Raw genomic sequence first — 15672 nt, forward strand, 5'->3', positions numbered from 1 at the left:
AGCCACATAGGGCTCAGTCAAATGTAGTGCACTACACAGGGAATAGGATGCCTGCCATATGAGACTTGTCTTATTTTTTTTATATGCCCAGTGAATTTCCCATAAGTATTAAAGAGATGTAACATTTAGCCTCCAGCTCTGCTAGTTGTGATCTGGTGGTTCATAAACTCAAAGCAGCAGTCTACTGTATAGGTCAGTTTGTGTTTGACAAATTCTCAGTAAAGTGCAAATCAGAACAACACCATGCAGTGCATGTAACAGACTGAGGGAGAGGTACATTTCACTGTGACAGTGACAACACACCTTAACCCTTACAATGGTAGAGTGGATGTGTGTAAATATCTTCCCCTTGTATGAGCAGAGAACAGGGGTGTTGCTATGGGTAATTGCATGAGTCTTGGAGCAGAGTTTCTCCCTGGCCCTGTAGTGGCTACAGTCTTTAACTAGGCAAGTCGGTTAAGAACAAATTCTTCTTTTACAATGACAGCCTACCCCGAATGACGCTGGGCCAATTGTGCACCGCCCTATGGGACTCCCGATCACGGCCAGTTGTGGGATACAGCCCGGGATCAAACCAGGCTCTGTAGTAGTGTTTCCCCTATTGGGTGCGCGTTTAGTTTTTTGCCTTAGCACTACACAGCTGATTCAGATGTTTAGCGCTAGGGCAAAACTAAATGTGCTCCCTTTTGGGTCCCCAGGACCGAGTTTGGGAAACACTGCTCTATATCTATCTAATATAGGTAGGTCTGGGTTCCGTATTGAATGTTTAGTCTCCATACAGAGTGCACTCACTGCTACTTAGGATAGAAGAGGTTTAGGATCTTTTCTCTGTGGCTCAAAACACACTAACAGATCACCTTCATGGTACCAAAACACACACTAGCATGAATCAGATAGCCAGAGCCCAGTCCTCACCAGGTAAGTTGACTGAGAACACGTTCTCATTTGCAACAACCTGGGGAATAGTTACAGGGGAGAGGGATGAATGAGCCAATTGTAAGCTGGGGATGATTAGGTGACCGTGATGGTTTAAGGGCCAGATTGGGAATTTAGCCAGGACACTGGGTTAACACTTACGATAAGTGCCATGGGATGTTTAACATCCCATCCGAAAGTCAGCAACCTCCAGGGTAGTGTGCCCAATTGGGATATTTATTTTTTTTAGACCAGAGGAAAGAGTGCCTCCTACTGGCCCTCCAACACCACTTCCAGCAGCATCTGGTCTCCCATCCAGGGACTGACCAGGACCAACCCTGCTTAGCTTCAGAAGCAAGCCAGCAGTGGTATTGGTATGCAGGAGAGTATGCTGCTGACTAACTACAGTATGTATTCTCCTCCTGACCAATCGATGGCAAGCTCTGGTCTGTCACTCCTTTACACACACGTATGGTTTCCATTCTACAAACAAAACATTGCCACCAAGCTAGAAGCAACATTTGTGTTAAGGCACCTAGAGAAAGGTTCTGTGCCGTAGAGTCCTCTGAGGCTCGCTACAGACACACTTCCCTCCCTCCGTCTGGTAGCCACGTTAGCATCAATGCCAACTAATCCACAGAACAATATTGCCAGTCAGCTAGCCTCCTCTCTACGACCTCATCACCTAAAATCTCTTCAAACATCAGCAGTGCTTCAATAATCAGTAACCACACACAACCTTTAAAACAATTTGTTTTGGTATGTCATTCAATCATCTACTCAAAATGATAGTAATATAAATATATGGGTAACAATCTGTCATAAAAACCATTTAAAATAAAAATTAAATGTGTAACCTAACATAGTAGGCATAAAATAAATGTCTTAGTGGAGTTCACACAACCGGTTTTCAGTGGAAAAGAAAGCTAAGTTGAATTAACTGTATCCCTGAAAACCGGATGCGTAAAATTGTTTGCAGTTATTCCGCAGCTGATTGGAGGTTGAGAGTAATGTGGGAGGAGCTGCCCATACAGTCTATGGGATGAAGTAGATTTGACCTAACGTGACCCTGCCCCAGCAAGTTTGATCTCTAACCCCTAACCTTTCCCATGGCAAGACTGGCTCTCGACAGACAGGAAGCCTAACCACAGATCTAGAATCAGTTTCCCAGGCCCAGCCCAAACCTATAACATAGGGAGGTAACAACACACAACTGACCCTAGATATGTGGTTAGGCGGACAGTGCTCTACTAAACTTAGGCCAGGATCACATCGATATCAAACTGTCTAACTACAAGGCTCAGGGCAGGGTTCTGTTTTAGAGGTTGTGCAAGTAGGACCTGGAGTTTTCCTGACTTCACGTTATCCAGCGGGGTTAACCTTCTCTAGCGGGCCAGTGTGGTGATGAGACTGGCACACATCTCAAAGAAGTCCATGGTGTGGCTGCCCTGGTGTGGGGTGGAGGTGATGAGGGCAGCGCTGGCGCACAGCGACCCAGGCAGGGAGGAGCTGAGCTGGGGGAGATCCACGGCAGGTAAGGCTGAGTCCACACTGAGTCTGGGTCTATGGAGCCCTGCAGTGGAGCCTGACCTCTGAGGGGTGGAAGAACCTGACTTAAATCCTACTGCCTCCATGATGTCATCTGGAGAGGGGGAAATGAGCAGTAAGGAGAGGAAAGGTTAGTGTTTGTTTTTGTAGCTACTCATCTGTACTCAGTAATTGTTGTACAATTGTAATAACAGGAAAATCTAAATGCTGTTACACACCAAAGCAAACTGTCCTTAGATACCTGGGTAAACTGTAGTAACTGTACTTTTTAAACTTATTAGAAAGATCAGTTACCACGGTTTACCCAGGTATCTAAGGACAGTTTGCTTTGGTGTATATTATAGCATAAGTCATGTTATAGAGCTGTTATACCATCGATGCTCTTGAAGTCCAGCAGGTAGGATCTGTTGTCCACCTGGTACAGCTGGAGACTCATCTTCACCAGGTTGTCTGTTACTGGGTTCTTACTCCGAACACGCAGGTGGTAGGGGTTCACCACCTGCACATAACACACCTTAACATGTACCATATACACACACACACCTTAACATGTACCACACACACACCTTAACATGTACCATATACACACACACACACACACACACACACCTTAACATGTACCATATACATACACACACACACACACCTTAACATGTACCATATACACACACACACAAAACACGCACACACCTTAACATGTACCATATACACACACACACCTTAACATGTACCATATACACACACACCTTAACATGTACCATATACACACACAAAACACGCACACACACCGTAACATGTACCATATACACACACACACACACACCATGACATGTACCATATACGCACACAACACACCTTAACATTTACCATATACACACACACACCACGCCTCACCTTCCAGTCATACTGTAGCTGTCTCATAGCCCTGTAGACCTCAGCCATGATGTCATAGGGTCTGCTCTGACTCCTGATGCCCAGGTGCCACTTGGCTTTCTTCACTGCCAGGGGTTTGGCTCTGGTGGTGTTGAGGGCATCCAGCGGGCAGCGTGCCTGCAGACAGAGAGAGGAGAGAATCTTTCATTTTCCTCAACAAGCAGCAACAAATACATGAGGACAAGACTGCACGCAAATATACTATACTGCCAATGTTGCATTTACATTCCAACAGTGTTGTTTTTGAGTGCTAGACTGTTATTACAGAAGAAGCACTTCATCAAGTGTTTACACTTTAGAGGTATTGTATCTGATTTTATATAAACATTAGACACGACGATAGTCGGTTTAATTAGTTCATAAAATAGAACCAGGTACAGCTGCTTGCCTTAGGGCTGTCTATCAGCAGGGGGGGCATCCTCTCTGGGTGTGGTTTGACCCCGGGAGGCAGGGGCATGCCATCCTCCATGAAGGAGCCCTGGGGAGGGCTGGAGGCCAGGTAGAACTCACTGGCCTGGGTCATGATACGACGGTTATCTATAATCAGATGGTATGCTACCGCCAGCTGGTCCTAGAGAGAGAAAGAATGAGAGAGAGAGAGAAGGAGAGCGGAAAGGAGAGAGGGAAGGCGAGGGAGAGAGCAAGAAAAAGGAGGGAGAGAGGTGGGAGGGAGAGAGAGGAGAGTTGAGGGAGAGAGGGGAGGGAGAGAGAGGAGAGTTGAGGGAGAGGGGGAGTGTGTTTGTCTGTGTACTGTATGACTAAGCATGTGTGTGTGCACATGTCCAGTATGTACCTGGGGGTCTCCGCTGTACAGGCTGGACATCACCTCAGACTCGGTGCTCTCAAACTTGTCGCACACCTCCCTGACGGCCTCTTCGTCCAGAACCGTAGAGTCATAAGACAGGTCCTCAGGAAACAGGTAGCCTGGCAGGTCCTGCTTAAACCACTCATGTTCCCTACACACACACACAAAATAAGTTACTGTCCATGATTATTCTATTCTTTCACTCTGGACCAACCTTGAACCACCACAAACCAGCATGTGGCTAGGTTTGCCAGTTTTATCCCATTAAAAACATCAGCATCATCAGTAGGGAAGGTTAGAGGTCAGGTGTTACCTAATGTCTTTAATGGTGGCTCTCTTCAATGGGTCAACCTGCAGCATGAGCAGCAGCAGGGAGGCGACGGGGCGAGTGAGGTATTCTGGCATATAGAACACGCCCCCTCTGATCTTCTTAAACAGCGTGGGAACATGTTCGTCATCAAAGGGTAGAGTCCCACACAGCAACGCATACAGGATCACACCACAGCTCCATATATCCACTTCAGGGCCAGCATATAACCTGTTACCAAAGCAACGCATACAGGATCACACCACAGCTCCATATATCCACTTCAGGGCCAGCATATAACCTGTTACCAAAGCAAAGCATACAGGATCACACCACAACATCCTAAAGCAACCATACTCAATTGGCAGACCGCGGGGTCCAGATCCGAACCCGGAATTGTTATTTGCCTGTGCTACAGACTGCATATCGGTCTGGTAATACTGGACTAGTAAAGGCCCAGTGCACTACTTTTGTGATTTAAAAAAAAAAAAAAAAAAAAAAAGAAATATAGAAGAAAGACATATAGAAGGTAGATCTGTTCTATGTGCTCTATGTAAATTTGATCAGGTCACCCAAAATGTTACATATTGCAGCTTTAAGGAACTCGGTCAGGTTGTAATAGTAGAATGCAAAAGGTGCCATTTCTAAATTTGGTAGTGCATTAGCAGCTTGTATTATATGAACATGCATAAAACATGGCAAAATGTGTCAAATTGCATGAAAATAGCTTTAAACTACAACTTTTCACTCTCCCAACAAGAAAGGTCTGAACAGTTTGTGTCATGGACAGTACGCGTGTATGTGTGTGTTTGTTAGAAATCGAAATGGTGCAGGTAGCGGAGGGTCCGATTATTCCTGGAGAGATCAGATGGGTCACCAGGTGGGTGTTTGTTACTATGCCAATAAATGCCAATATATCCATCCAGACTTTTGCCACCTAGGCCATTTTTGTGTCCGGACATTCTCAAATAGTATTTGAGTACCCCTGTCCTACAGTATCAACCTTAGGACCTGCATACGTACAACCTAAACACACAAAATCGGAGGGCCTGTTGTCCTGACCTCTGGCAGTCTATGGGGGTGCCACAGGGTTCAATTCTTGGGCCGACTCGCTTCTCTGTATACATCAATGATGTCCCTCTTGCTGCTGGTGATTCTCTGATCCACCTCTACGCAGACGACACCATTCTGTATACTTCTGGCCCCTCCTTGGCCAGAAGAGCGTCAATGCCATCCAACTGTCCTTCTGTGGCCTCCAACTGCTCTTAAATGCAAGTAAAACTAAATGCATGCTCTTCAAACGATCGCTGCCCGCATCACTACTCTGGACGGTTCCGACTGAGAATATGTGGACAACTACAAATACCTAGGTGTCTAGGCTATAAACTGTTCTTCCAGACTCACATTAAGCATCTCCAATCCAAAATTAAATCTAGAATCGGCTTCCTATTTCGCAACAAAGCATCTTTCACTCGTGCTGCCAAACATACCCTCGTAAAACTGACTATCCTACCAATCCTTGACGTCATTTACAAAATAGCCTGCAACACTCTACTCAGCAACTTGGATGCAGTCTATCACAGTGCCATCCGTTTTGTCACTAAAGCCCCATATACTACCCACCACTGCGACCTGTATGCTCTCGTTGACTTGCCCTCGCTTCATATTCGTCGACAAACCCACTGGCTCCAGGTCATCTATAAGTCTTTGCTAGGTAAAGCCCCGCCTTATCTCAGCTCACTGGTCACCATAGCAGCCCCCACCCGTAGCATGCACTCCAGCAGGTATATTGCACTGGTCACCACCAAAGCCAATTCCTCCTTTGGCCGCCTTTCCTTCCAGTTCTATGTTGCCAATGACTGGAACGAACTGCAAAAATCACAGAAGCTGGAGACTCATATCTCCCTCACTAACTTTAAGCACCAGCTGTCAGAGAAGCTCACCAGATCACTGTACCTGTACATAGCCTATCTGTAAATAGACCATCCAACTACCTCATCCCCATGCTGTTATTTATTTTGCTCCTTTACACCCCAGTATCTCTACTTGCACATTCATCTTCTGCACATTATCACTCGAGTGTTTATTTACTATATTGTAATTATTTCAACACTATGGCCTATTTATTGTCTTACCTTATCCTACCTCATTTGCACACACTGTATAGACTTTTTCTATTGTATTATTGATTATTGTATTATTGACTGTATGTTTGTTTATTTCATGTGTAACTCTGTGTTGTTTGTCGCACTGCTTTGCTTTATCTAGGCCAGGTCGCAGTTGTAAATGAGAACTTGTTCTCAACTGGCCAACCTGGTTAAATAAAGGTGAAATATAAATTTAAAAAACACCTTCCAGAGATGACTTCAGGAGCAGCGTAGTTGGGAGATCCACAGCTGGTCCTCAGGAACTCCCCATCTGACATCATGTTTGACAACCCTGTTGACCAGAGCACATCATTTTTTAACAACATTATCTTCAATATTAAGTTCCTGAAGCTATCTTGGAACTATGTTAAGAGAGGGTTAGTGTTAGGTTGTGCCATGGTTAGGTCTCTAGGCCGGTGTAATGTTTTTATTCTGCTTTACTAACCCAGTCCTCTAAGCTCCACACATGCTGCGCTGATCGGATCAACTTCTCCCTAACCTTATCTCACCTTAACTAACCCTCCCAGGATCTTCTCTCTTCCCTCCTCTCTCTCGCTCTTCCCCTTTTTCTCCCCTTCTCTCGCTATGATCAAGTGACACAGGGCCTGACAGGGCTCCTTGCCAGAGTGGATATCAGACCTGCCTTTTGCTAAGCAACAACCCCCTTCCTCCAAACACACGCACCCCACCCAAGCCCCCTGTCCAGAGTAATCAGAGTCATATAGGTGTCAGTATATTCTAAAAGACAAGTGGTTTTGTTTGACATTTGCTACTGCTAATATAGTGGCTAACTCAATTTGTTATGTGCATGCATGAGTGTGTGTAGCATACCAAAATCAGCTATCTTGGCGTTCTTGGAATGGTCCAGCAGAACATTCTCAGGTTTGAGGTCTCTGTGCACCACCATGTGTCTGTGGCAGTAGTCTACCCCTGAGATGATCTGTTGGAACAACCGACGAGCCTCTTTGTCTTCTACCTAAAAACACACAATATGAGGTAAAGAGTAGGAGGTTACTAGATTATTCTATTCTAATGATACTACATACTGTCACTATGACAAATGTCACCATATAATGGCCTCTGTCTATATCTATCAATCAATCAATCCAGACAGTCCAGTCAGTCAGTCAGTCGTATATTTCATTGACGGGGCTGTAGTGGAGAAGGTTGAGAGCTTCAAGTTCCTTGGTGTCCACATCACCAACGAACTGTCATGGTCCAAACACACCAAGGCAGTCGTGAAGAGGGCACGGCAACACCTATTCCCCCTCATGATAATGAAAAGATTTGGCATGGATTCTCAGATCCTCAAAAAGTTCTACAGCTGCACCATCGAGAGCATCCTGACTGGTTGCATCACCGGCTGGTATGGCAACTGCTCCAACTCCGACCGCAGGGCACTACAGAGGACAGTAAGTCAGAGGAAGACCCTAAAAATTGCCAAAGACTCTAGCCACCGCAGTCATAGACTGTTCTCTCTGCTACCGCACGGCAAGTGGTTCCAGAGCACCAAGTCTAGGTTCAAAAGGCTTCTTAACAGCTTCTACCCCCAAGTCATAAGACTCCTGAACAGCTAATCAAATAGTTACCCAGACTATTCGCATTAACCCCCCTCTCCCCCATTTATACACTCCTGCTACTCTGTTTATTATCTATGCATAGTCACTTTACCTCTACCTACATATTACCTCATATTACTGGTATTTTGTTGTTGCTCTTTAATTATTTGTTATTTTTCTATTTTTATTTGTTTACTTCAGTTTATTTAGTAAATCCTTTAACACTTATTTTTTCTTAACTGTATTGCTGGTTAAGGGCTTTTAAGTAAGCATTTCATTGTAATACCTGTTGTATTTTAGCTCTAAAACTAAAAGCATTGTATTTGGAACAACACACTCACTAAACCCTAAACCTCAACTAAATCTTGTAATAAATATTGTGGAAATTTAGCAAGTTGAGATGACTAAACTGATTGGAGTAACACTAGATTGTAAACTGTCATGGTCAAAACATATTGATACAGTAGTAGCTAAGATGGGAAGAAGTCTGTCTATAACAAAGTGATGCTCTGCCTTCTTAACAACACTATCAACAAGGCAGGTCCTACAGGCCCTAGTTTTGTCACACCTTGACTACTGTTCAGTCGTGTTGTCAGGTGCCACAAAAAAAAAAACGTTGCTATTAGCTCAGAACAGGGCAGCATGGATGCACACCGAGAACTAATATTAATAATATGCATGTCACTACTTTTATTTATGAGAGGTATTGACATGTTGAATGCAAACTACTGGCACACAGCTTGGACACCCATGCATACCCCACAAGACATGCCACAAGAGGTCTCTTCAAAGTCTCCAAGTCCAGAACAGACTATGGGAGGCACACAGCACTACATAGAGCCATGACTACATGGAACTCTATTCCACATCAAGTAACTGACACAAGCAGTAAAATTAGATTTAAAAAACCAGGTAAAAAAACACCTTATGGAACAGCGGGGACTGTGAAGCAACACAAACATTGACACAGACACATGCACACACACGCACGGATGTAGTAATGTAGATATGTGGTAGTGGTGGAGTAGGGGCCTGAGGGCACACAGTGTGTTGTAAAATATGTGAATGTATTGTAATGTTTTAAAATTGTATAAACTGCCTTCATTTTGCTGGACCCCAGGAAGAGTAGCTGCTGCTTTGGCAGTGGGGATCTAATGGGGATCCATAATAAATACAAATTTGGCGGATGTGACAAATACAATTTCATATATCACCCGTCCGTGTTTGCAGATGTAGTCAAACAGCTCTCCTCCTGAAACATACTCCATCACCATGAAGAAATCTGTAGGCGTACTGATCACCTGGTACCTACACACACACACACACACACACACACACACACACACACACACACTTAAATACTCAGGAGAAATGTCAGAAATACACTTGTTCTCTTTCGTTTCCTTCCTTCTCTCACAGAGACAGGGCTATTGTGCTGAATACATTGGGAAAGGCTGAAAGTCTGTCATTTCATTACACTGTTCTGAGAGCAGCCAACAAATGTCTACCATAGCTCACACTGTCACTGTGGCCTAACCCTAAAATTAACACTCCCAGAGAGAGAGAGAGAGAGAGAGAAAGCTGGAGAGAGCTAGAGAAAGAGAGCGAAAGACATTCGATGCGAGAAAAATAATATTCCTCGAGGCGCATTCAAATTTTTATTGCTTCTTCAATCAGAACAACAGTTTTCAGCTGTGCTAACATAATTGCAAGGGTTTTCTAATGATCAATTAGCTTTTTAAAATGATAAAACTTGGATTAGCTAACACAGGAGTGATGGTTGCTGATAATGGGCCTCTGTACGCCTATGTAGATATTCTATTAAAAATCAGCCGTTTCCAGCTACAATGGTAATTTACAACATTAACAATGTCTACACTGTATTTCTGATCAATTCAATGTTATTTTAAATGGACAAAAAACATTTGCTCTTCTTTCAAAAACAAGGACATTTCTAAGTGACCCCAAACTTTTGAACTGTAGTGTATATGTACAGTATATATTTACAAAAAATATATAGGGGATTGGAAATGATGCAGACAACTACATTGATGGAAGCTGCAATCTATCTGCAGTATTAAAGCTGATCTACCCCTAAAAATAAAATACACGTTTTTAGCAGTGACATGGTTTATGTGCGTTAGTGGTCGCCAATGGCGTTGAATGCACAGGGAAGACTGAGGCTAAATGTAACACGCCAGGTTTAACAGGTCAGCCTACATTATATTCACAGTAGAAAGGTGATCCTTGGTTGGCTGAGTGCCAGTGCAATGTTTTTCTTTGGGTGGAATTTCAAGTCATCAATATGTTGCTACAACTTGCAATAAGCTTGCAATAGCCTAATGTTTAGAATTTAGAGTTTGTGAGCTAGCTAATGACTAGCCCAATGCGGTACATGGGGCAACCCTCAGCCCATTTATTTATAGCCACTATGCTGCATCAGGTGGGCTACATCAGGCGATAATAATTATTGCTAAATAACACACCTGCCTGATCATATGGACTAATAAGTTATATTGGGCTCATTTCTAGAGGGGGCAATTATAGTGTCAGCATCATGTGTTAGCATATATACAGTTGAAGTCGGAGGTTTACATGCACTTAGGTTGGAGTCATTAAAACTGTTTTTTCAACCACTCCACAAATTTCTTGTTAAAACAAACTATAGTTTTGGCAAGTCGGTTGGGACATCTAATTTGTGCATGACACAAGTCATTTTTCCAACAATTGTTTACAGACAGATTATTTCACTTAGAATTCACTGCATCACAATTCCAGTGGGTCAGAAGTTTATATACACTAAGTTGACTGTGCCTTAAACAGCTTGGAAAATTCCAGAAAATGATGTCATGACTTTAGAAGCTTCAGATAGGCTAATTGACATCATTTGAGTCAATTGGAGGTGTACCTGTGGATGTATTTTAAGGCCTACCTTCAAACTCAGTGCCTCTGCTTGACATCATGGGAAAATCAAAAGAAATCAGCCAAGACCTCAGAATTTTTTGTTGTAGACGTCCACTGGTTCATCCTTGGGAGCAATTTCCAAACGCCTGAAGGTACCACGTTCATCTGTACAAACGATAGTACGCAAGTATAAACACCATGGGCCCACACAGCCGTCATACCACTCAGGAAGGAGACGCAGTCGGTCTCCTAGAGATGAATGTACTTTGCTGCGAAAAGTGCAAATCAATTCCAGAACAACAGCAAAGGACATTTGAATATGCTGGAGGAAACAGGTACAAAAGTATCTATATCTACAGTAAAACGAGTCCTATATCGACATAACCTGAAAGGCCGCTCAGAAAGGAAGAAGCAACGGTTTGCAACAAAAATAGAACTGTTTGGCGATAATGACCATTGTTATGTTTGGAGAAAAAAGGGGGAGGCTTGCAAGCCGAAGAACACCATCCCAACCGTGAAGCACTGGGGTGGCAGCATCATGTTGTGGGGGTGCTTTCCTGCAGGAGGGACTAGTGCACTTCACAAAATAGATGGCATCATGAGGCAGGACAATTATGTGGATATATTGAAGCAACATCTCAAGACATCAGTCAGGAAGTTAAAGCTTGGTTGCAAATGGGTCTTCCAAATGGACAATGACCCCAAAGCGTACTTCTAAAGTTGTGGCAAAATGGCTTCAGGACAACAAAGTCAAAGTATTGGAATGGCCATCACAAACCCTGACCTCAATCCTACAGAAAATGTGTGGGCAGAACTGAAAAAGCGTAAGCGAGCAAGGAGGCCTACAAACCTGACTCAGTTACACCAGCTCTGTCAGGAGGAATGGGCCAAAATTCACCCAGCTTATTGTAGGAAGCTTGTGGAAGGCTACCCGAAACGTTGGATCCAAGTTAAGCAATTTAAAGGCAATGCTACCAAATACTAATTAAGTGTATGTAAACATCTGACCCACTGAGAATGTGATGAAAGAAATAAAAGCTGAAATAAATCACTCTCTCAACTATTATTCTGACATTTCACATTCTTAAAATGAAGTGGTGATCCTAAGACATGGACTTTTTACTAGGATTAAATGTCAGGAATTGTGAAAAACTAAGTTTAAATTAATTTGGCTAAGGTGTATGTCAACTTTCGACTTCAACTGTATATTTTTCCTTCATTGGAGTAGGATATCATTTTTAAAAGTCACCAGAACTGAGCTTCTCACAGTCATTCTCCAACCCAAAAATGGTAGATCACTCTGCGACCTGTAATATGCTGTGATATGTGCTTTTGTCAGTTTAAATTTAGGCTAATGCATCACTCCCCCCCCCCCCCCCCCCCCCCCCCCCTAAACAAACACTGAGTCTATGTGTGTGTATGTTGTACTCACAGTTTGATGATATGAGGGTGTCTGAATAGTTTGAGGTTCTGTATTTCTCGTTTGATCTTGCCCACCACGTCCAGACTCCTGATTTTCTGTCTGTTCAGGATCTTCACTGCCACCTTATGACCTGTCAACTGGTGCTCTCCAACTACCAGACAGACAGGACAGACAGAAACACACATTAACCAACTAGAATGTTTCTGTTCAATTGCTGCAATGTAGGCTATAAGGCACAAATTGTGCTGATGGGACACATATATACACTGAACAAAAATATAAAACGCAACATGTGAAGTGTTGGTCCCATGATTCATGAGCTGAAATAAAAGATCCCGGAAATGTTCCATACACACAAAAAGCTTTTTTATCTAAAATGTTTTGCACAAATTTGTTTACATCCATTAGTGAGCATTTCTCATTTGCCAAGATAATCCATCCACCTGAAAGGTGTCCTCTTCACGAATAAATCCCAGAATAAATCCCAGTTTGAACTGTATTGTGTGGGCAAACGGTTTTCAAATGTCAACATTATGAACATAGTGCACCAATGGTATGGGCAGGAAATTAACTATGGACAGCGAACATAATTTTTAAGGTCTCTGTGACCATAACTGGTCTCTGTGATGCATAATTGTATTCCCAGTTATGTGAAATCCATATATTATGGTCTAATGAATGTATTTAAATTGACTGATTGACATGTGAACTGTAAATCAGTAAAATCTTTCAAATTGTTGCATGTTGCGTTTATATTTTTGTTCAGTGTAAAAACCTGTGTAATTAGCTATCTAGCGCGCTCCAAACAAGTGTGTAAACTAACGAGGCACTGGATTCTTTCTCTCTGATATGAAAGATAAGGGGCATATCAGCATATGTTTCGAGAACCGGTATGCAAGCGATTATTGTTGACTTTTCGAAACGTTAAAATACCGCGTTGGAATTGTAATTCACATGGAGCCAAATGTGGGCGAATGTAACCGCTGAAAACACTGCATACGGACATAGAAGTTTTTTTTTCGACAGCTAGGGAAATGTGTGCTGTAATGTGTATACTACTCAGCTAAACATGTATTGCCTGATAAAGAACAGAATCGTGGCTGTTTCATAGTAGTCAACTTGACATGAGTCAGAACATCTCTATTTCCACATTACTGGACTAGCTATATCTGTTCACAACAGTAAGTAACATTCAGTTAAACAGGTTAAAGACAACACACCAATTACAGTAAGCCTAAAGCCTACACACATTAACTTCAAGGTGAATAAGTCAAGTGCGACCTGTCTGTCACGTTGTATTAACATTATTATAGTCTGTCTGTAGCCACACGGTTATTGGCCGTCTGTAACAATATTGTCTGTCTGTAACAAAGAATAAACACTTATTGTTGGCTAGTAGCTGGTTACTCTCCTACTAATGTCTCAAATCTAGCACACCACTTGCAGCGCAGTGGGAGAGGAAGGGGAGGATTCTCGAGTGGGGTCTGCATTCGACAAGGTCAAGTTGAGACTGCTGAGGGGAAGACGAGGTCATTTAATGAGGCGTTCTAAATGCTCATTCTGTCCATGCCATGGGATAATTCACACCATGATTTGATTGAGGAATACTGGTGATGATGAGCACTATTTAGCTATGACGTTACGGTTTATTTTAGTTTTAAAATGTCCATAGCCACAAGACAAGTTTAAAGGTCTACTGCCACTAGCAAAGTCAACCTTCGACATTCACTGAAGGTCAGACGTTACAATTACGTGCGAGTTGTTTGTTTACACCATCATTGTTGCCGAAGGTAGCCTAATTATCCATATAAATCCTATCATTACTGATGAGACTGGTCAGGAGGGTATGCTATGCTGCTGGAAGAATTAACCTTAAACAAACCACATTCTCTACACAAACGAAGACAACCTTAATATATTCTAGCCTATTCGTAACCACGCAGCCAAAGCTACGTACTTCGCCTAGCTATCTAAATAGCCCACCACAGAGTTGGGGGCGAAAACACAGGCTACGAGTATTTACACTCAATAACAGCAAACGTCCCCACGACATGACCGTGGACAAGCACGCGACTTAACTCTTTACTTTGCCGAAGGTGCCGACGCCCAGAGTGTCTCCGAGAAGATAATGTCCGATCTTCACTCGGCCGCCTTCGTGTTTCTGCTGTCGTTCTGCCATCTTTAAACGGCTCCGGTAGGCTTGAGCTCTCTGCTCTGTGCGCTGGCTGCCGAGCGCGACGTGCGGGGGAGGTGTGTCCGCGGGACACTGGACAAGCCAACTACTCTCATCTCGAATATCAACAGCGCTCTACCGTGGAGCTCTATTGCGCGAGGGGAGGAGAAGCCTATAGATATAGGCTTTTTTTTGTTAAATATGCCTGGGCCTTGTCAAATATTGGGTTAGAAATCAATTACAGATCATGTAATTTATTCTAGGCATAATGTAAGATAATTAATGTAGCCTGTTATTACATACTGTCCTATACTACAGTATTGTTATTGCCCTGGTTCTCTCGCCATAGTTACATTTACGTTCCCATAAACTCAGTGCCTATCAAGAAACGCTAGTTAAGGAATGCTGACATCTGGCCTTCAAGGCCAGCAGTAGGCCCAGGCTACTGATGTTTTGCATTCTGCTTTCTCTCTAATCAAATCAGACCTGGGGCACCAGTGAGTGGACTCTCTGGCCAATCAATTAACTCAGGGAGAAAAACATCACTAATTTGTCCAGATTGGAAAAGAGGGGTTGTTTCTGAACAGTGTACAGTTGGATTTTTTTTTCTAAACAAGGGCACAGTTGAGTGTTTCTACCACTAGATGTCAGACAGAGCTCAGTGTTGATCCCCTGGCCTCCTATACTCATTGGTGTTCATCAGTAACACTTTTGTGCCTGGGACCACTGCTCCTCTCTATGTCTATGAGGCGCACTGACAGACAGAAGACAACACTACAGTCATGGCCAAAAGTTTTGAGAATGGCACAAATATTAATTTTCACAAAGTCTGCTGCCTCAGTTTGCATGATGGCAATTTGCAGATACTCCAGAATGTTATGAAGAGTGATCAGAGGAATTGCAATTAATTGCAAAGTCCCTCTTTGCCATGCAAATGAACTGAATCCCCCAGAAACAT

The 15672-nt window shown here is 43.2% G+C and overlaps 1 protein-coding gene across 4 annotated transcripts; it reads right to left on the bottom strand.

Moving 5' to 3' along the window:
• Positions 1–617: 617 nt before the first annotated feature.
• Positions 618–14818, bottom strand: LOC110524515 (5'-AMP-activated protein kinase catalytic subunit alpha-2). Of its 4 annotated transcripts, XM_036978322.1 has the most exons (11): positions 14621–14816; positions 12551–12692; positions 9429–9522; positions 7487–7631; positions 6860–6947; positions 4515–4739; positions 4190–4352; positions 3785–3967; positions 3358–3513; positions 2836–2962; positions 618–2557 (listed from the first exon to the last, which is right to left on the bottom strand). In XM_036978322.1, the coding sequence occupies exons 1-11, from the start codon at positions 14718–14720 to the stop codon at positions 2301–2303; spliced, it is 1680 nt and encodes a 559-aa protein (XP_036834217.1). In that variant the 5' UTR covers positions 14721–14816; the 3' UTR covers positions 618–2300. The 4 variants fall into 4 exon arrangements, with proteins under 4 accessions (XP_036834217.1, XP_036834218.1, XP_036834219.1 ...); XM_036978323.1 differs by lacking the exons at positions 9429–9522; positions 14621–14816 and having other exon boundaries at positions 12551–12687; XM_036978324.1 differs by lacking the exons at positions 7487–7631; positions 9429–9522; positions 12551–12692; positions 14621–14816 and having other exon boundaries at positions 4515–4809.
• Positions 14819–15672: the final 854 nt, after the last annotated feature.

Source organism: Oncorhynchus mykiss, chromosome 5 (assembly GCF_013265735.2).
Source record: "Oncorhynchus mykiss isolate Arlee chromosome 5, USDA_OmykA_1.1, whole genome shotgun sequence".
NCBI classification, from domain to species: Eukaryota; Metazoa; Chordata; class Actinopteri; order Salmoniformes; family Salmonidae; genus Oncorhynchus; species Oncorhynchus mykiss.